General features: G+C 34.9%; 1 protein-coding gene, 1 long non-coding RNA gene and 1 pseudogene across 3 annotated transcripts; all 3 read left to right on the top strand.

Annotated features, from left to right (window-relative positions):
* Positions 1-1,993: 1,993 nt before the first annotated feature.
* LOC112280516 (uncharacterized) lies at positions 1,994-9,305 on the top strand. 2 transcript variants are annotated; one of them, XM_024516094.3, is made up of 4 exons: positions 1,994-2,554; positions 3,285-4,175; positions 4,486-6,970; positions 7,086-9,305. In XM_024516094.3, the coding sequence occupies exons 2-3, from the start codon at positions 3,943-3,945 to the stop codon at positions 6,641-6,643; spliced, it is 2,391 nt and encodes a 796-aa protein (XP_024371862.1). In that variant the 5' UTR covers positions 1,994-2,554; positions 3,285-3,942; the 3' UTR covers positions 6,644-6,970; positions 7,086-9,305. The 2 variants fall into 2 exon arrangements, with proteins under 2 accessions (XP_024371862.1, XP_024371872.1); XM_024516104.3 differs by having other exon boundaries at positions 3,002-4,175.
* A 574-nt stretch (positions 9,306-9,879) lies between these two features.
* On the top strand, positions 9,880-11,699 carry LOC112285633 (uncharacterized). The gene is made up of 2 exons (XR_012218614.2): positions 9,880-10,082; positions 10,239-11,699. It is a non-coding gene; the product is annotated as an uncharacterized LOC112285633 (long non-coding RNA).
* A 1-nt stretch (position 11,700) lies between these two features.
* Positions 11,701-14,471, top strand: LOC112289700 (uncharacterized; annotated as a pseudogene).
* The last annotated feature ends 7,137 nt before the right edge of the window (positions 14,472-21,608 follow it).

Here is a 21,608-nt window from a genome sequence, read left to right as displayed (position 1 = left end):
TATTTTGAACTAAGATCTTTTAGAATATAATAATTTCCACACTCTTTCACCTATTAGTTGTGGTATATTACAACAACATGGCTAACTTGCTAGCCAAGTTTCTAACCTATCAATCACTTATAGAAATGTATAAAAGAAAAAATATATCTATGAAGCTTTTAAGAAGTTTTTTCACAAGATATTATCAAATTAATCTTTTTTTTTATTTACTTCTATATATTTATTTTTTAAAGTTAATTATATGTATATTTGTGATAAAAATGCAACAAATAATCTTCTATCTAAGATACATGGCCGACTATAATGTATTGCTTTTGCAACTGTGAGAGACTTGTAAATTGATCTATTAATCTAAAAAATAAGACATAATGACATTGAGGTAGGGATAAAAGCTAGAGTAGGTCAAATCAATTTGTTTTATTGAAGAATAATATTTAGTATATGAAATGGCATATAATGTGTTTTCTTAACAATGAATATGATATATATGGTTGAGTCTCATAGAACAATGATCAATTGCAATGATTTTCTACAGATTGCTCATATAAGATAATAGGAATTTAATTACTATTCAATAAATTGGACATATTTCTAATACCATTATAAAAAAGGTGGTATTAGAGTTTAAATGTGGCTTGGACCTTTGTCTTTTTAAGTAATGTATTTATTGATGCTTGCTTTATTTGTTGTCACCAAGATCCTTTCTTGTTATGTGTGAGATTATAATATCTTCCTATATTAAAGCTTCCAAATGACAATTTTTTTTTTATGAATCAAGATACCTTTAGAAGAATTTTTAATCATGTGCTTTTAAGTAAACTTCTTTATAAAAATACTTTTAAAGAACTATATTATACCTATATACATACATACACCTATACATAAATATATAATATAAAAATAATACGATGAATTACAATCTTTTATAATAATTATATATATATGTATAATATAACTTATAAAGATGATACTATATATATATATATATATATATATATATATATAACATTAAAGCATAAAACTTTGAAGAAAAAAAAACATTGTCAATCGTATTTACATATCTTAAAAAAACTTAACATACATTATATAAAGATAGAATTATATATAAATATATGTATGTATGTATGTATGTATGTATTTTTTTGATTTGATAGTTTAGTTTGAATAAGTAAAAACATTGAAAACACAAAAACACCAAAGAAACAAGGAGGATTTATTTTAATACATACTTTCATAGGTTAATTAATTTATAAAAACAAAAACAGTGTTTCAAATATTAAAAAATGAATAAAAAATAAGACAAACAGAAAAAAACTAAATGTTGAAATTAAATATTAAATTATTTTTCCTTCAAAAAATCATTATTAATAAATTAAAGCAATAAAAAAGATACTTGAGATTGAAGAGTGTCAGGTTAAAGAATATTTTTTTATCTAGCACTCCCTCATATTTCTGTTATCAAGAACATACAAGGAGACATAGTTAAAACATTACATCAAAAACACAAATGATTTTCATTATACAACCTCGACATCCATCAACACACCCTTTAAACTATCGTCACCACTGAATATGAACAAAAAGTACAATTCAATCATTATTCCCTTAATATGCATTCAAAAAACAAAAAAACAAAAAACAAAAAACCAGGATACTAAAATTACTCACAATCCCAAAAACTGTCGCATGTTTGCTCTAGAATAGAACTTCAAGAAAGATATGTACCAGAGAAAAAAAAGCAGAATGAAGAGGAAGATGCCAAGATAGATCTCAGTGCAGAATAATATTGTCCAATTTCTCACCAAATTAAAAATAACTCAAGCCACAATCAGCCAGAAAATTAGCTTCCAAAAGACATGAAAAGGTCCAAACACAAAAGCCTCTCCACACTACAGACATCCACTTGGCAGCGAACCTCTGAGAACTACCCAAAATTTAGAAGGCGATCGGATGAACAAAGGAGGGGGACGAAGAGGGAAATTTGGATGAGAAAAGCGCCGAGCGAGCGGAATCGAGAAGGAAGGGGGGCCAGAGCGCGGGGCGGAGCGAGGGATCGGAGCAGTGGAGATGAGGGAGGAGGGAAGACGTAGCGCGAGACGGGGAGCGATGGCGCGCGGCGGAATTTAGAATAATGGCTGTGCTCTTGCATCCCTCGTGTGCGCGGGCGCTCCTCAGTTTTTTCAGGGAACTGACTACAGGCCCGTCTGAGGAAGGAGAGCCATGCACCTTGCATGCAATGGTGGCATTCCCATGGATCACTCCCCTACGTGACTGGTGGCCCCCTGGGACCATATTCCCTGCTCTCCTGCCCTTGCAAATTGTGAGCCCCGAAGTGGCGGTTCGCGCAAACCTCGCTTTGCGAACGAGCGTGCAGGCGTGCGATTGCCATTGCCTGATGCCCCGCGGTCGGGAGTCGCAGCGTCGGGCGCCGGGTTTCGTACAAAGGGGACGCTGCACAGAGGTGCCAGGGTTTGTTCGTGTAATGGAGTGCAGCGAGATGTGGCGTGGTTTGAGCCTACTGATCCCCGCCTCCGTCGTTGCGTTGTTGATACTGGTGAGTGCTTCTGCTTCGAGCTGGTCGGTAGTTTGTGCAGGTCCACGGGTCTGTAGAATTTTCTCGAGTAGAATGCGTACTCCTGCTCTTTCAGACAGTCTACAGTGGAAAGTCGTTTTTGAAGGTGAAGTTTTTTCCGATTCTCTCTCTCGGGAAGGACTTGTAGACATAGACTGTAGATTCTTCATGTTATGGAAAAAAATCACACGCTAGTCTCTGATATCATGCTAATGGCACGTGTTCTCTTCAACTCATTGACCTGCATTTTACCATCATTTTGAGTGAGACCTGCATTTTGTTAATACCAAGTGCAGGGAGAACGGGCTAGTTATTGTGACTTCGTTTATATATTTGATTGTTTATTTCTTTTTTTATTTTTTTTATGCAAAGAAGGGAATCCATTTACTGCGTTTGCTTAGAAACTCACTGCTGCCGCTGGTGCTCCAGGTGGTTTGCAATATCGCATTGGATCTAAAATGACGGTGTAGAACAACGTAGGGTGGCAATGTACTTGTTCCTGCAATAGTTTCATAGCATGAATTCGAACTGCAATAGATTACACTTGCAGCAGGTCCTCGAGCATGTTCCAAGCGTGGTGTAACCCTTAGTAAGAGTTCTCGTCGTATCTATTGGTTACTGATTGATAGTTTTTATTTTAATGTAGGTTACTGAGCGTAGTTCATTGTCATTGCATAGTTAACAATAGTATTTGGTCTTTTGGTATCTGCAGCCACGAAGTATGAGCCTTATGCAAGGAAGTTTCTACAAAATGTCATGTATATGACGCACCGAAAGGCAGGTTCGGGGGCTGTGGACTGTAATCACAAGCAAGGAATATATTGTACCATTTCTGGTGGGTTCATGGAGCGCTGGAAGATTTCAGCTATTGAATTCCAAACCTTACAAGTGTAGAACAGTTGAAAAGTATTGCGGATTTAATTTCTTCTGGAGTGGTGTGAACGGATCTCGTTGATGTCATCTGGCTTCTCCTTGGAGAATGCTTCTCTGAGCTGCGAGGAGCACAACAATGGAATCCATTATATACCCCTGAGGGTAAAAAGCTGGAAGAATACAGGAAAAGTAGCGTTCGTAAACATTGTCTGTAGGATCGGCAGCGTCAACGAGATTAAATTCGGTAGAGCAATCACCAGCAGTGGCACTAGCAAGTATAGCGTCAACAACACTCCTGTAACAGTTTCGGACCTTGGGGCACATTTTACCAGCAATGTAGATATTGAATTTGTGATGATAATTTATATTCGAGGAGCCATTTGTTGCATAAGATTAGCCTACCTTGATATCATTATTTTTGGACGTTCATCCCTTATAATGTTGGTGAAGAAACATTACTGAATTTTCAACAACAGTGTGTACATTTCTGTGAAGACATGAGAGACGTAGAGGAAGGGATGAAGATGGATTTTAATGGAAAGATGGAATCGTTATCTGCGGATATAAAAAAAACAGCTTCAGAGTGTGAGGGATTTGATCAGTTCGAGAGTTTACGTGGGAGAGGGAGGTTGCGATCTCTTGCAGCGGTACGGATTACGGAGGAATCTGATGCGGCACGGAAGGCTGCAATTGAAGCTGCTGACAGTTGGAAATTTGTTGATAAGTCGAGGTGAAAATCGATCCAATCTTTGAGAGTCTGTAGGTGAAATGTAATCTGTAAAGAGGTTAAGCACAATTTCAATCCTTGCCTCCTTCCGCAACCGCAACCTTAATAGTTTGAGATATACACCCGAAAACTTGAAGGATTTTCAATATGCATGTTTAAACAGTCACTGATTTCTAGAATATTTCCTACCAAGTACTTGCGAGTAGGTTCTTGTGCCGTTCTCAGTAATCCATAGTTTATTTTCTCTCCCCCCTCCCAACTGCTTCTACAGAAGCATTGAAGTTGCATTGACGACTCAAGTGATGTGCTGCAGCTTTCAGCCTGATTCTCCTGTGTCCATAGTCGAGGATGGTGATGTTCCTTCACACACTTTGAACATGGCCCAGGTTGGAGATCGCACTATCTCCAAACCATGCTCGAATTTCGAGGCTGTGGAGCGCAAGAGGCTGGGCTTTCCCAGTATTGACATGTCTTCCGTGTACACGTACAACGATCAGAGAATTGCCGAATTGAACAGAGAATACCGAGAAATACTGGAAAAACAGACACCATTCACAGGAGGCGGCGCAGAAAATTTCGTTGAATCTGGAAGCGAGGATGTGGAGCTGAATGAATCTCACCGGAGAAACAGATATCTGCAAAGAAACAACTCCCTTGATGGTACACAGTCTCCAGGGTTGGAAGAAAGAAAACAGGCTCATGAAAGTCACAGGCGTGCAGAAAGGTCTTCATGGCCAGGTGCTACCAATTCTGATGGACATACTTTGCGAACACTTGAAGACTACGATGACAAGTTGTATTGGTCAGACTCGGCGGAAGATCACATGGACCTGAGTCAAGATACACTGAGCAAAGCAGAGGAATTAGCAGAGGAGTTGTATAGAGATGCAATGGAGATGCACGAAAGGTTGTCCGCGGAGGCTGATATGCAAGCCGCATTTACCGCATTGAAAGTCTCTGGGAAAGGATCACATAATTTGATTGCAGAAACCAAGGAGACTTGCGGTACTATAATGTTCTCAAATAGCCATGTCCAGAATGGAAGTTATGGGATGCTACCTTCAGTGTTGATTCAGACCGACAAAAGTGAATCACGCTCCATATCATTCTCGCAAACGTCACAATGCAGTAGTGACGCACCAGGAAGTGCCCTGGGTCCAACGGAAAGCGCTCAACTTGAAAAAATGGTAGCAGCAGCATTGAACTCCAGAAGTAAGGCAAACCAAAGTGCAGGATCACCACAACTGAATGTAGAGAAGGGGGAAAATATCATCATTGGCGACCATATGATAAAGACCTTTGATTACCAGGATAGTGGCAAGGATGGGGACATTAGGACAGTCCAACAAGAGATGAACAAGCTGAGAGAGAGCAACGCGAGGAAGCAGCTGAAGATCGATTCTTTGCAGAAGTGGAGAACTTATTATAAACTGGAGCTGGAAGACAGGGACCGGAAACTGGAGCAAATTGAGAAGGGATATGCAAAAGAATTGAAAAAGAAGCATAAATCTATTAAACAGATGGTAAAAGCACATGCGAAGGGTATTGCAGATCTAGACGCCAAACGTGATGAATTGGAAGATAAACTGAGAGGAGAGATTAAAGGACTGAACCTAGTGATAGAAGAGCTCAGTGGACAGTTATATGATATGGAGGAGCATCTTGCAGCCGGGGGAATTCCATACAAGCTGCATATGAGTGAGAACACAGGGCCCTCTTCCAAAACTCTTTTATCTGCTGTAATTGGTGTGAAAGAGGCTGCACACACTTTCTCTAGAACGTTCATGTCCTACCTTAAGCAGCATTTATCGAAAGCTCGGGATTTAGATGAACAAATTTGCTTGGAGTCTGAAGTTATCGTGGCACGGCCTTCCGACTATAAGTTCCTAGTTCAGTCTTTCATCCTCCGCAGGATGTTCTTAGACTTTGACAGTGAATGCTACAACATCGACAGCTGCATGACCGAAATCTTTGACCTTGAGGAGCAGTCTAAAGCATGCTTTCAAGAGTACAATACATACACAAATGTTGCGGATTCAGTTACGTTGCTAACAGACAATCGACCCCATAATGTTTTCCTTCGCGAGTTCTGTTTCAAAAAGTTCTTGCACATAGTCAGCGAGTCGACAGAGGAAGCTTTTTTTGGAGATTTCAGCCACAGCGACGAGATCTGTGCTGGTCGACATCCGTCGAGCAGGTTTTATGAGAGTTACTGCAAGCTTGCTGTGTCCGTGTGGCTGCTTCACAGGCTAGCATTTTCCTTTCAACCACCAGCCAGAATGATTTCTGTGCGCAAGGGTGCTCAGTTTAACCCGACTTACATGGAGTCCGCTGTGCCCGGCATTTCTAGCGATGCCGACACTGATCAATCTGCACTTCCATTTGAAGCACTTGTGGGGCTTATGGTTCATCCAGGTTTCAGAGTGGGAAGCAGCATTATTCGTGCTCAAGTCTACTTGGTGACCACATAGTATTGGTCTTAAACTACGCTTTCAATTACGTTTCTCGGTGTGAACATACGCATCGACCACAAAGTCGGCTTTCCAAATATGATGAGTGCTGAAAGGTATGGCGCTACAGATGGGGCCGATGCACTGAAAATTGTTGTTGTATCCGGGTTGCTCTCTTGGTGACCTATCGAAGGGATCTTGGGAGGTGGTTATCTTCGTTTATTTGTCTACGATCAGCATAGGCACTTGAGTCGCTGAGAAATCATGCGCAACCTAATCCATTCAGCAGTGCATGTTCGTAAAGAAGCTGACACATGTGATGCTTTGGAAAACCTTAGAGCTGTGAAGGTGAGGCCCTGATCCATTTGACATACTGTAACTGTTTAGTGTTCTTGTGAAGTTTGAAAATGATCGATCTAATTGTATTCACTCATTCTAATTTTACCTAACTACCTTCTGGCAGGTTCTGGAATCTAAAATCGAGGAAGGAAGTATGATTGATTGTTGAAGATCCAATATGATATTTGCTTCAACGATTCAGTCGCATTGTGGAGTGCATTATCTGGCCCCGATCTCTTCTCATCTAGTATCCAAGTTCCAGCTCTTTCAGGGACTGGACTGATGTACATGTTATTGTACATATCCGTGATCAAAGCAAGAGCTCGCGAACGAATGAAGTGTACGAAACAGGTGAAGGATAGCAACTTGGCAACTGGAAATCAAACCTTACTCATGACCTAATATTGGTCTCGCAGCGGGGAAATGCCATTTGAATGCTGCTTTAGAACAAGAAAACAAGCGAATCCTTATTGAGTTCGAAGGTTGTAGGGATCGTTTTACTGAACCTATCAAAGGCGGGTATCTTTGTCAATTACTTCATGCCAAAATTGAACAATCTCAGATGTGAAGGAGGATTCTGGCTTTATAACGTCTACAAATGATTACTCCAGCCTTGGTGTCACCTCTTGCTACAAATGCAACGTTGAAGCTATTTGGGCACCGTTTTTAACTCCAGGGAATTTAGGTAGTAGCAGATGTGGCTAAGCTAGAAAAGAATCAGTAATAGAGTGCTCTTCTGAAGGCTGAAAGGAGGTACGGAATCGCCGAAAGCTTATTGTGCACTGGGTTCCTGTCTTTGCTTCACCTTCAAAGTATGCAGTCCCGACCTACCATTGTTTGTGTGTGATTGAGCCGCCAATAGGATGCCGCATTATTCTTCAAAAGTTGTACGGGTCTTACTTTCAAAACTTAGTAGATAGGAGATAAAAATTTGTTTTGGAAGTAAGACCTGTACAACTTTTTCCACTTTAACTTTCATTTTTGTTTAAGCTTTAACAAAGATGAAACCTAAAGTGGACAAAAATTACATATTACTCATCAAACGTAGAGATGGGTCAACCTGGAATCCATGATGTACTTTTGAAGCGAGCCAATCCGTGTATCTTCAAGGTAGCCTTCTCCAATTTCTACCATCAATGGAATTATCTCTGACACTGTCGTAACTTGCTCAATATTACAAAATTTTGACCTGAATATTTTGAAATCTCATAGTCGAGTGCAATATAGTGATATAATCCTTGCTAATCAACTCTCTCTCTCTCTCTCTCTCTCTCTCGCTCTCTCTGTATATATATATATATATATATATGTATGTGTGTATGAGAGCGAGTGGGAGTAATACAATGTGTTATTTGATGTAACTTGGATTAGTTGTGAAGTTGCAGTTTGTAATTGCACAATGTTCCATTGATAGGTAATACACTGTCTAAGCAATGTAAAAGGACATTTGTAACAGGAACTTCCTTAACTTTAAGCATTGTGGTATTTCTGATACATAAATGAAGTAACAACTTGAAGATACAACAAACAATCAAATAAAATATGAAAACTTGTGTACTGTGTTGAATTTTTATACCAATTTTTATTCCATTTTTCAATGTTTGTTTTCTTTATATGGTAATTATAACATAAAAGTAAGGCTAATTCTTTAAATCTTGATGACTTCCTAGTATGACAACCAAACCCTATAAATAAACAATAATGGCAACAATATCCAACAATTAGGAAATGTTTTACTAATCAACTATGTTAACAAAAATAAAATTTTAAAAAGAAATATATATAACTTTAAGTTTTAAAAAATAAAATAAAAATTTCTTTTACTAAAGTAAAAAATTTTGAATTTGAATATAAAAAAATTGCCACTTACAGAATCTAGGCTTTTTTATACCACAAGATGTAAAAAGAATTACAAGAATATGATGCTTGAAGGAAAGTTTTCTTTATCATAGGTTTTCTAATTGAAAGTTTAAAAGATAATATTCGATCAAGTATTTTATATAAAATAGTTGGATACTTACATATTTTGAAGTTAAATATTTTTCTAAAGTGGGCGTTTTTATTCAAATGCAAAGTTTTATATTTTATTAAAAATCTTTTTGGAATTCTTAAGATCATTTTACTTTTATGGTGTTTTTAAAATTTTAATTTTAGTATAAGAAGATATTTTTATCTACTTTTAAATAACTTTGAAATTATGGAATAATTAATATTTAGAATTTTAATTTTTTTTAAAAATTACTGCCAATAATATGCATTTCTTGTTTACACACATAAAAATAATTCAAATGGCTATAAAAGAAATATTGTTTTAAGACAATTTGATTCTTCATTGCAATAAAAAAAATATATATATAGTGGCCAATTATAAACCAAAAATTCTTTCAAAACTCCAACATCATCATATCAAAATTTTAATTTTTTTGTAAATTCAAAACATCTTTTTACCATATAAAATTTTAGTGTATATATATATATATATACATATATATATACATATTCCTTTAAAATATGTTTTTTAGGAAGTCTTGAGTTTCAAACTAAAATGTGTGACATTTCAAAAGTATTAATAATTATATAATCTCAATCAATAAAAAAAACTTGATACTTGAGGAACCTGGTGGAAGGGAGGTCCATGCTCTCGTTATGAACTTGGACGAACGAAGTCATGTTTGGTTCAGGGCCTGGATGGATGACCTCTATTTTTTTGTCCTGGTAGGATGGATGGACGCATGGATGGGAGGAGTCCACTGGGTTGCTGTTTACAATACAATGTGGTTGTTGGTGCACGAAACCGAAGTGTCTCAACCATCCGTCCATCCATACATCCATCCACACATCCATCCAGGGGATGGATAGCCCATCCCATCCAACCACACAATGCCTCGGCATCGGTGTGACTGTCTGGCCTGAAGGACCGAATCCTCGCTTCGCATCGCTCTCTCGCAGTAACTTCTCAGCCTTTTCTCGCGCTCGCTCGCTGAATGATCCTCCGCGCCTTGTCGCTTACATGACGACGCTTCTCTCTCTTTGGTAAGAGCATCATTCATTGGAGCCGAGGTGATCCGTAGCTGCTTTGTGATGACATCAAGTCTACTCGGAGGCTTCGCATAAACAGTAGGTAAGTGTTTGCAGTTAGGATTGAGTTGCAGGTTGGCTTGCTTTGTCAAGTTCTGGAGCAGCAGCACTTGTACTTGGCTCTGTACCATGTGATTCTCCGACTTTGTTTTTCTAGACAGCTACCAGTTTGAGTTTTGTTTGTTTTGTGTGTTGGCAGCGAGGAGCTTCGTGTGCATCTCTGGAATCGTCGGCCGACTTGACGTTGCACTTTTGCTCGGAGCCCAATTGGCGCGCTGGATGGTGGTGGGAAACGTGGGAGCATCGTCTTGTTTTTCAGGGTTTGTCTGCAAACCCTAACTCACGAAGTTGGTGTTTTGTTTTATCCACTTGCGATCGTCATTGCCCTTTGCTGTATGGTCCGTCGTGTTGGTCTGAGGTTTCGAGTATGAAGTGGCGAGTTCGCGAGTTCCCTTTTTCAGTTCTAGCTACTGTGTGTGTTTTGTCGGTTTCATCTTTTGTCCCTGCGAAAGTACAAACGAGATTTCTGGGTGCTCAGACCACTCAATATCAAGCTTCTAAAGCGTTTTTTGGGGAATTTGTCTAGTCGGATTCCGATAGAATTACAGATGTAACATGGGAGGAAGTGCATGCTATTTTCATCGGCTAGCCTATGTTGTCGTCAAGAAAAATTTAAAAACACTTCAGTTGTGAAATTGTCGTGATGGAGGTTTTCTTTATACACCACTTTAGACGGAGTCAGTAAACCAACTACAATTTTGTGATGTGTTCTGATTTTCGGTTGCGCAAAGATGGATTGGAGTGAATATGCTCACAAGTGAATCATTGATGAAACCAGTTCTAGCGGCTCTTGTATTGATCAATGGTACAAGTGTTCATAGGTATTGTTTTTGTTAGGATGTGGTACATCTAATTTCTAAGACTAACCTTTAGATAAGTAGAGGTAGTAGGAGTGTGGTCAAAGTTAAGTTTTTAGAGAAAGTAGCATTTTTTTGGTATCTTAGTTGGTTGAAATAAAAAAGTAAAAAAATTATAAGATGTCTGAAATTCATTTTTATTGAATGGGTAGAAGGAAGTTATAAATAGAGGTTTGTGCAAGTTATTTCATAAAAAGCTTGTTGTATTGTTTCTTGGAATTTTAGATGTTATTTGTTTGATTATATTTTGAATATCAAAAGGATAAATGAATTAATATTATGTTGCATGTAAATTTGTAGAGTATACATTTGCCTTGTTATTGAAGTGTTTTAGTCATGTATTGAAGTGTTTGAAAGTGGATGTATTAGGATGGTGGTCATTTAAGATTAAGGGCTATGATTTAAGTTCTAAGGTGAGATAAAGTTGGAAATTGTATTTAATTTTAGTAAAATTTGCATTATTAGTATAGATTGGAAATAGTTTAATAGAAAACATGGAAGGATTAAGTGAAAGTAGTAAGATTATTTAGGCTTGAAGGTTTAGTCTTTGGATTTTAAGTTTAGTTTATAAAATACAAAAGTATTTGATTGGTGATGCAATGTAGATAAAAAAGAGTAGTAAATATTTTGAAACACATAAGAAATGTAATGTGTATATGTTGATGTATAGTGATAGGGGGAAATTAAAAGAAGTAATTCTTCAAAGCATAGTTTTTGGATTTAATGAAGGAGTCTTTACAAAAGATGCAAATATTTGTATCAAGTTTATATAAGCAAAGTTTATTAGCCAACTTGGAACAAAATGATCATATACAAGATATTGGCACAATATCAAATAGTTATGCAAAATATTGGCACAATATCAAATAATTATGCAAAATATTGGCACAATATCAAATATTTAAGGTATTGGAAGAGATTTATAGAAAGAATGTCAAGTGCATATAAGAGAGATGGAGGTTTTATTGAAGAAAAAAGACATCTTGAATAGAAACTAATGTGCAAATCTATATAAGAACATTGAAAATGTTATGAAGATGTTTGATTGCTTTTGGACATGCAACAATGGATTAGAGTATTAGCTTTTATTAAGCAAGTTATGTTTTGTATTGAACAAGCTTATTTATTAATAAAGAATTGTAGAAAAAGAAATTGGTGTGAAGTATCTATATTTCAAATGAAGAACAAAGAAATGTTAAGAGAACTAGTTTAGGATTTGAAGCATTATTGTAATATGCTTATAAAGTACAATCCCAACAAGTTTAAAGACAACATGTGTGGTACTTTTGATGTTGCAACTTGGGATGAAGTAGAAGGTGATGAAAATTATTTGTATGAGAAGTTGATCTTTGAAATTGAAGAATCTTTTCAAGAACATGGATTAAAACATCTTTTGCAAAGATGGAAAGACTTGCATTACATGGAAGTTAGGAAATTCAATGCTTTAAAACTACCATCAAATATGAAAAATCTTAAAATCATGGATTCTTTTGGTAAAGGATCTTTTAGAAAAGTTTGCAAGGCAAAGTGGTTGAGACTTGATTGTGTAGTTAAAAAGATGGATGTTGGACACCTTGAGTTATTTATTAAAGAAGTGGCCATTCTAGCAAGTATAAGCCATCTCAACTTGATTAAGTATTTTTTTGCAATAGAAGGTGATGCAAATGAAAAAAAATAAATAGTGACAACTAAAAGCAAAAAAAAAAACAAAAGAATTATACTTGGAAATAGAATTGATGAAAACAAGCTTAAGCAAGTTGGTTAAAGAAAGTGGAGAATTATCTTACATTTTTTTAATTGATGTTATGCATCAAATTGTAAGAAGGATGTATTACTTGCATGACATGTACATTGTACATCATGATCTGAAGCTTGACAATATTTTTCTTAATATAAAAAAGAAGAGAATCTCAAATGAAAATTTTCAACATGTTATTGTAAAAGTGATAAACTTTGGAATATCTAAGATTGAAGTTGGAAGCAATCCAAAAGCTTCAATAGATAAGAAGGTGTATGGTACTCCAAAATATATAGCTCCTAAGGCATTGAAGAACAAATCTCAAATAATGACAATGTGTCATTTTGAAGCAGATGTTTATTCATTTGTAATGCTATATTGTAAGATGCTCTCCAAAAAGATCCATTTGATGGTGCCTTTACGACAACAAAGATATTAGAAAGAATAGAAAATGATGAAAGATCAAATTTACCTTCAAATTGTGATGAATTGACTAGGTTCATTAAAGAGTGTTGAAGCTTGAATCTTTAGCAATAGCCAAAGTTTGCTAATATATGTGAAAGATTGATTGACTTAAAGAGAAAGATTATGTTTAGAATAGTTCAAGTAAAGGCACCATATTTTGATATATCAAAAGACCAAAGTTATCAAGATGTAGAATTACAACAATCACATGATAGATTGTTATTAGTAAGTTTTGTAACAAAATTTATGGTATATATATACACATATATATATATATATATATATATATATATTAAATTGAATAGATTAATTTGATTGTTTTGTTTGTATACATACTTTTATACTATGGTGATAGTTAGATGCTTAAATATAAATTCAAGTTTGTAAAACTAAATTAGATTGTATTATATGAATCATGTATTGATTTTATGATTGTTTCTATTAAAAGATGGTTTGTTGTCTTATTTCAAATTGATGAAATTGAAGAAGTGTTTGATAGAACACAATGCTTATTGTAAATAATACAACTATGTGAAAATAAAGTAAAAATATTATGTCTTGGAATGGATGGAATAGGCAAGACCATAATAGCAAAGGCCATATTGAAAAGTTTAAAGCACATGTATGATGCTTCATGCTTTGTTGAGTGCATTGAAGATGGTGGTAATAGTTATAAAACCTCTTGGAATATTTTAGAAAAATTGGAGGTTAAAAAAAAATCAAAGGATTTGAAGGATGCATAAAAAACATTGAAATCACAAAAAAAAAAAGAATCATCTTAGTATTTGACAATATGAAGAATCAAAAGAAAATTAAAGATATTATGTCAATGGATGATTTAATTACAAGCAATGGTAGTACTTTGATTATGACAACTTAAAATTGCAAAGCCATAGAGTATTGTGAAATAAAAATTTGTATAATAAATGTTGAAGAACTTAATGAAGAAACAAGTTTGAAGTTGTTTATCACTTATTCTTATGGATACTAAGATAAGTTTCTACATGAACTTGCTAAAGTTGACAAAAAGATTTTAAAAGCTTGTAATAGCCTACTATTGAGCTTGAAAGTCACAAGTGTATGCTTAAGATGGAAAAAGAGGTTGAGATATTACGAGCGAGTTTTACAAAGATTAAAAAAGGGAAGAAAGTTGGATGGAGATGAAAAGAATAGTGACCATAAGATTTGGGATATATTGAGAGTAAGTTTTGACAACTTGAAAGCTAAGGAGAAGAATATATTTTTGGACATATGTTACTTTTTTTGTAATGATGTATATTCTACAGGCATATTGAAAGAAGGAGCATTATAAATATAAGCTAATAATGAAGGAAAGATATTTAAAAAATATATAGAATTTATATTTAATACATTGATAAATCAATCATTAGTAAAAATAGACAAAGATAGAATTATAAGAATGTATGATCAACTACAAGATATGGATAGAAAGATTGTTGAATTGAAAATTGATTGTAAGGACACACAAGTGTGGAACATGAATGTAGAGGCATTTCATGGAATTTCAAAGAAGGTGATGTACTTGATAGCCATTTATATAATAAAGATAAGGCAATAATGATAAGAAATATTTACATGTAAAGTTTGGAGATAGGACATACTAATATTATTGAGATATTATTGTATTTTTGAAGTTTATGTTAATACAAATTTATGTATTGATTTTTTTATTTTTTATTTTTATAAATATTTTTATGTATAGAAAGTGCATGACTTGTGGAAAAAAATTAAACTTATTATGTGTTGGAATTATATTATTTTTTTAGTTGGAAGGATTGTATTACAATAATCTAAACAATGTATGTGGTGAAGTTGGAAGTGATTGTTTTTAGCACTTTGATTGTTAAGCTTTGTTAATTTTCTTACATTAAAAGATGACATAAGAAGATTAGATTTATTTTATGATTTGAGAAACAAAATCTATCAACTTATAATATTTTTTAGTAAACATACTATCTACATAGAATGTACAACAAGATGTATTAAACAAAGTAAGCTATATGTTGAGTAACAAAGATGTTTGGAAGAGATTTAAGACTTGGAATGTATTGGAATTGAAGAATTGTATTTTTATAAAAATATTTTTAAATGCATTCTTTGAAATGACTATACTATTAGAATTTGATTTAAAAGGATGTTTAAATTTGGAAATATTACCAAATATAATAAAATATTTGACATCATTAAAAATACTAAATTTAAAATATTATAAGAAATTGAGAATACTGCCAAGATGAATAAGAAGTTTGAATTCTTTCGAAAACCTCAATATGTATGGTTGTTTTGGGTTGATATCATTATCAAATGAATTAGACAATCTTACATCTTTAAAAATCTTGGATATAATAAGGTGCTCAAGTTTGACATCATTGCCAAGTACATTAGGCAACCTCACATCTTTGACAACCTTACATACATCAAGTTGTCAAGCTTGACATCATTGCCAAATAAATTGGACAACTTCAAATCTTTGAAAATCTTAGATATAGCAAAGAATTCAATTTTAATATAATCAACAAGTAAATTAAGCATCCTCACATCTTTAATTAGTTTTATTATAGAGGAGTTTTCATTCTTAACATCATTGGCAAATGATTTGAGCAATCTCACATCTTTCACTACTTTATGTATAATAGAGTGCACAAGATTGATATTATTACCAAATGAATTGAAGAACCTCACATCTTTGAAAACTTTGGATATATCAAATTGCTCAAGCTTGATATCATGGGCAAATGAATTGAACAACCTCACATCTTTGATAATTTTTAATATTAGATAGTGCTCAAGCTTAACATCATTGCTAAAAGAATTGAGCAAGTTCATATTTTTGACTTTTTTTGTATAATAAGGTATACAAGATTGACTTCATTACCAAATGAATTGGAAAATCTTACATCTTTGACAACTTTGGATATATCAAGTTATTAAAGTTTGACATCATTACCAAATAAATTAGGCAATCTCGCATCTTTAACAACCTTGGATATATCAAGTTGCTCAAGCTTAACATTATTATCAAATGAATTGAGAAACTTCACATCATTAACAACCTTAGATATATAAAGGTGCTTAAGTTTGATATCATTGCCAAATGAATTAGGAAACCTCACGTCTTTGATTACTTTTTATATGAGAAGGTGCACAAGTTTGACTTTATTACCAAATAAATTGAGCAATTTTACATCTTTGACTATTTTTGATATATATATGGATGATATAGCTTAATATCATTGCCAAATAAACTGAGATATCTTAGCATGACATTGTCTTGCTATTGGTGAGATATCACTCACTAGTATAAACAACCTTTATATATATTAATATATAAAGATTTTTTTTCTTATCAAATATAGATCTCATTCAACAAATATGCTAGCATTACATATACAACTATTTTTTCCAATCATCTTTATTAATATTATTTTTTAGATTTTACATATCAATATTATCTCTTAATTATAATCTATACACTCTTTGAGCTTTTGGTTGCTATTTTTATCTACCAATTTGAATCCAAAAGAGTCTAAAATTCTACATGGTTGTACATGAGTACAAATCTAAGCTATATCAAAGTTTTTATCTACAATTTTAAAATCTAGTAATTGCTTACTTCACATTAATTTATTGGTAAAGGAGCAACTTCTTATGCTTTTCTTTATTTCTAGTGAAAAGCTCTTGTAAGTTTGTATTTCTTTTTCTAATTATCTTTGTTCAATAGAAATGAAGATAGTAAGAATGTGCTTTAGTTTCTTATTATTAATTTACTTAAAAGTGTTTTAGAATAGTAGATGAAGATCCTATATTATTACTTGTCACGGCCATAATCATGTAAGCTAATAATTACATATAGAAATAGATAGAAGTAAGTAAAAGTAGATAAAAGTAAATTAATTCTATAATATTTAATATAGAAGCTTCCTAGAAACTTCCTAGACGCTGCTTTGACTTCATAGGTGTCTTTAATTGACTTTTTGGATTAGAAACGTGGTCAACAAGTTGGCCATGTGCCACACATGTTGTTAGCTTGAAGATCAAGCTAACTATGTGGCCCACACGTAGAAAAACTTGCCTTGTAAGTCAAGGCATGTGTCCTACAAAGTCAACACATATTGGAGGTCCTACAGAACGTCGCCACGTAGCCCCTAGTTAGATAGTATATATAGAGACAAGAGTGAAGGCTTCTTCACTCTTGTCAACTCCTTTCTTGCTTCTAGTCTAGTTTCAAGGGTCTCTAGTTTTCTTGTCTTTTGGCAATAGCCATTCTAGTTTCTCTTTTCAATATACATACTTATTATTCATATTTTGTTATTTTTCTTTGAGTGAAGGCTTACTTGTCTGAACTGTTTTTTCATCGAGTTCTTGTCCTTGACAGATTGACAAGAGTGTACTTACAATATCAGAGCTTTGTTTTTTCTTGAGTAAGAGTGGATTACCCCTTTCTCTTGACAAGGCATAAGCGTATTAGAAGTTTGCGGATTATCCACTTCTAAACTGATATTGTTCTTAGTATCTTCTTTGTTATCAAGTCTTTCTTTTCTTTTGTCTTGAGCAGTATCAAACAAATTTTTCTTCTTAGTGTCATTATGGCAGAGCTTGTTGAAATGAAGAGTGCAATGGTACAAATGCAAGAGCAAATGAGGGAGTTAATGCTTACGATGCACCAACTCAATTCACCAACACAGGAAAGAACAAGAATAGCAGAAAGTGGGGATATAGAGATGATCGGAGCTGCTTCAACATCTACAACAAATCACGTTCCTTCTCTAATTGTACAACACCCTATAAGTACTAGAGAACCAAGAATTGCCTTACCTGAGAAATTTGATGGTACGAGATCAAAGTTTCGAGGGTTCATCAATCAAGTACAATTGGCAATTGAACTTCAACCGCAAAGCTATCCAACTCCAGGATCACAAGTCAGGTTTATTGGCACTCTACTTTCTGGTTCTGCATTATCATAGTTTTCGTCTTTTCTTGAACAACAAAATCAAATATTGGACAATTTGGAAGCTTTTTTGGTGGAGTTTCGATCTATGTATGGTGAACACGATGCAACTCGTATTGTAACAAATAAGATCCGAATTTTGCGACAAGGAAATCGCTTAGTAACAGTGTATGCTTCACAATTTCAACAACTTATAATTGACATCAAGTGGGATGATGCTGCACTCATCAGTCAATTTCTTTATGGATTGCAATACGAAGTAAAGAAATTGATGCTCAACTTACCTGATCCTCAAACTTTGAGTCAAGCAATCGATTTTGTGGTAAAATGTGATAATTGACTTTTCGAATTTTGATCTGAGAATCATTCACGGGAACCTCAACGTTATTACTCAATGGCAACATCAACATCTTTGCCAAACATACATTCGGAAGTAGAAGACATGCAAATTGACGCGGTACGTTTTAAACCCCTAATTGAGCAAGAAAAGATTCGTCGTCGTCAAGAAGGACTATGTTTATATTCCGGAGAACCTAAGCACACTGCTCAACATTGTCCAAAGAAACGACGCAACTATAAAATGAGGGGTACGACGGTCAAAGAAGACAACATGTCGGAAAACGGATTCGTCCAGCTACAATAGGGACCGTGCAGCTGGAACCTTGTACAATTCCTAATGAAGGTCCTATCCTCTCCTCAGAACCTTCTCCTTGTTTTATAATAGACTTATATTTAGGACCTAAGAATTACAAAGCCTCTGCTTTATTAGATTTGGGAGCCTCAGCATGTTTTTTAGATGAACAATTTGTTAAAAGTTGTAAAATACCCTTTGTACAGAAACCTAAACCAATACATGTAGAAGTCATAGATGGTCGTCCCTTGTCTTCTAGAGATGTCACTCATGAAACTCATCCTATAAAAGTAACAATAGACGGTCATGATAGCTACATAGCTTTTAACATAATTAAATCCCCGTCCAATCCAGTTATTTTAGGTTTATCCTGGCTAGAAAAATATAACCCTCGAATAGATTGGAATTTGCGTAAACTTGACTTTTCCCAGAGCATTATTAATAGTTCTACCAACCAAGTAAAAAATTATAAGTCTAATATAGTAAAACCCGTACTGATAGGTACAAAAGCATTTATACACGCAGCAAAAGAAGGATCAACTTTTGCTATTTATGCTGCACCTATTTCTGAAAACGTAAAGACTTCAAGTGGCATTCCAAGTCAATATCAGGAGTATCAAGACGTTTTTGAGAAAAAGAATGCAAATATTCTTCCTGAGCATCGCCCATATGATTGTTCAATCGACCTCAAGGAAGGAACTCAGCCACCATTTGGACCAATTTACAGTTTATCGCAAGATGAGATGGCTGAACTCAAGACATATATTGACGAGAATTTAGCGAAGAATTTCATACGCCATTCAAAATCTCCAGCAGGAGCTCCAATTCTATTCGTAAAGAAAAAAGATGGATCTTTACGAATGTGTGTTGATTATCGAGGACTCAACAAGTTCACAATCAAGAACAGGTATCCATTACCTTTGATATCAGGACTCCTTGATCAGTTGAATCAAGCTAAGATCTATACAAAAATAGATCTAAGAGGAGCATATAATCTAGTACGGATCAAAGAAGGAGATGAATGGAAGACTACGTTTTGAACCAGGTATGGACATTTCGAATATAATGTCATGCCCTTTGGACTCACGAATGCACCAGCTGCTTTTCAACATCTCATGAATGATGTATTTCATGAATTCTTAGACAATTTTGTCGTCTGCTATCTAGACGATATCCTGATCTATTCTAAGAACGTCGAAGAACATGAAATACATGTTCGTCAAGTATTACAAAAACTTAGAGATGCAGGATTGTACGCCAAGATAGAAAAGTGTGTATTTCACACTACTCAAGTTGACTTTTTAGGATACATCATTTCAAATGATCGTCTCATGATGGATTCTAAGAAAGTCCAAACAATCATGGATTGGAAGATTCCAAGGACAGTAAGAGATGTCCAATATTTCTTGGAATTTGCCAATTACTATCGGATCTTCATCAAAGATTTCTCATGAGTTGCAGCTCCACTTACACGCTTGACTAGTAAAGATAAATTCCAATGGAATCAAGAAGCGGAAGCAGCATTTGAAGCCTTGAAGACATCGTTTGTCTCTGCACCAGTCTTATATCGTGTTGACTTTTTCAAGGCATTTTTTATGGAAACAGATGCATCAGATTTTGCCTTGGGTGCAGTTTTATCACAAATGGGAACAGATGACAAACTTCATCCGATAACTTTTCATTCAAGAAAATTCTCAGCAGCCGAGATCAATTATGAGATCCACGATAAAGAACTTCTTGCGATCATGGATTCCTTTCAAGAATGGCGTCATTATCTAGAAGGCGCTTCTAGTCCAGTCACTGTGTATACAGATCACAAGAACCTCGAGTATTTCATGTCAGCACGCGTGTTGAATCGTCGTCAAGTTCGTTGGAGTATGTCTTTGTCAAGATTCGAGTTCATTATCACTTATCGGCCAGGAAAACAATAAGGTTTGTCTGATGCCCTATCTAGACGTTCTAATTTTGCACCAAAAGAAGGAGATGCAACTTTTGAGCAACAAAGAACGGTCCTCTTGAAACTGGAGCAATTTCATCTTTGAACAATGAAATCAACATTGACTGTTGATTCAACTTTTCTCAAGCAAATCCAGTCCAGTATGTCCTCAGACCCTCTTATTTATGATATCGAGAATAATTCTTCCAAGTCTCATGATCCTTCTAAGTTCGAGTTCAAGAATAATCTATTATATTTTGAAGGACGCCTATATGTTCCAGAAGGAGAAGCACGTTTACGTATTCTTCAAGCACGTCATGACTTTCCAGCAGCAGGGAGCTTTGGATATAATAAGACTTTGGAACTCATATCAAGAGATTTTTGGTGGCCACAAATGTGGAAGTCAGTCAAAGACTTTGTACAATCATGTGATATTTGTTCAAGATCAAAAATTCCTCGTCATCGATATTACAGACTTCTTCAGCCATTACCTATACTAGAACAACCATGGTCTTCTATTTCTATGGATTTCATCACAGATCTTCCAAGCTCAAGATCTTATGATTCTATATTTGTGATAGTAGATCGTTTCACCAAGATGGCACATTTTGTGCCATGTACAAAATCTATCACAGGTGAAGAAACAGCTAAGCTTTTCATTGATAATATCTATCGCTATCATGGATTACCTAAAGATATCATATCGGATAGGAGAACTCAATTTGTGTCAAGATTTTGGAGGACCCTTTTCAAGATTTTAAAAGTGGACATAAAGCTATCTTCGGCTTTCCATCCTCAAACTGATGGACAAACAGAGCGCGTAAACCAAGTCTTGGAGCAATATTTAAGGTATACTATCAACTACCAACAAGATGATTGGACAACCCTTCTGCCATTGGCAAAGTTTGCTTAT

The sequence above is a fragment of the Physcomitrium patens genome, chromosome 1 (assembly GCF_059467195.1).
Source record: "Physcomitrium patens ecotype Gransden chromosome 1, ASM5946719v1, whole genome shotgun sequence".
Lineage (NCBI taxonomy): Eukaryota > Viridiplantae > Streptophyta > Bryopsida > Funariales > Funariaceae > Physcomitrium > Physcomitrium patens.
This window is presented reverse-complemented; position numbering and strand designations above follow the sequence as displayed.

Coding starts and splice junctions, on each gene's coding strand:
- LOC112280516 (XM_024516094.3), top strand. CDS start 3,943: ATGAGAGACGTAGAGGAAGGGATGAAGATGGATTTTAATGGAAAGATG. Junction 4,176..4,485: donor AAATTTGTTGATAAGTCGAG/GTGAAAATCGAT, acceptor GATGTGCTGCAG/CTTTCAGCCTGATTCTCCTG.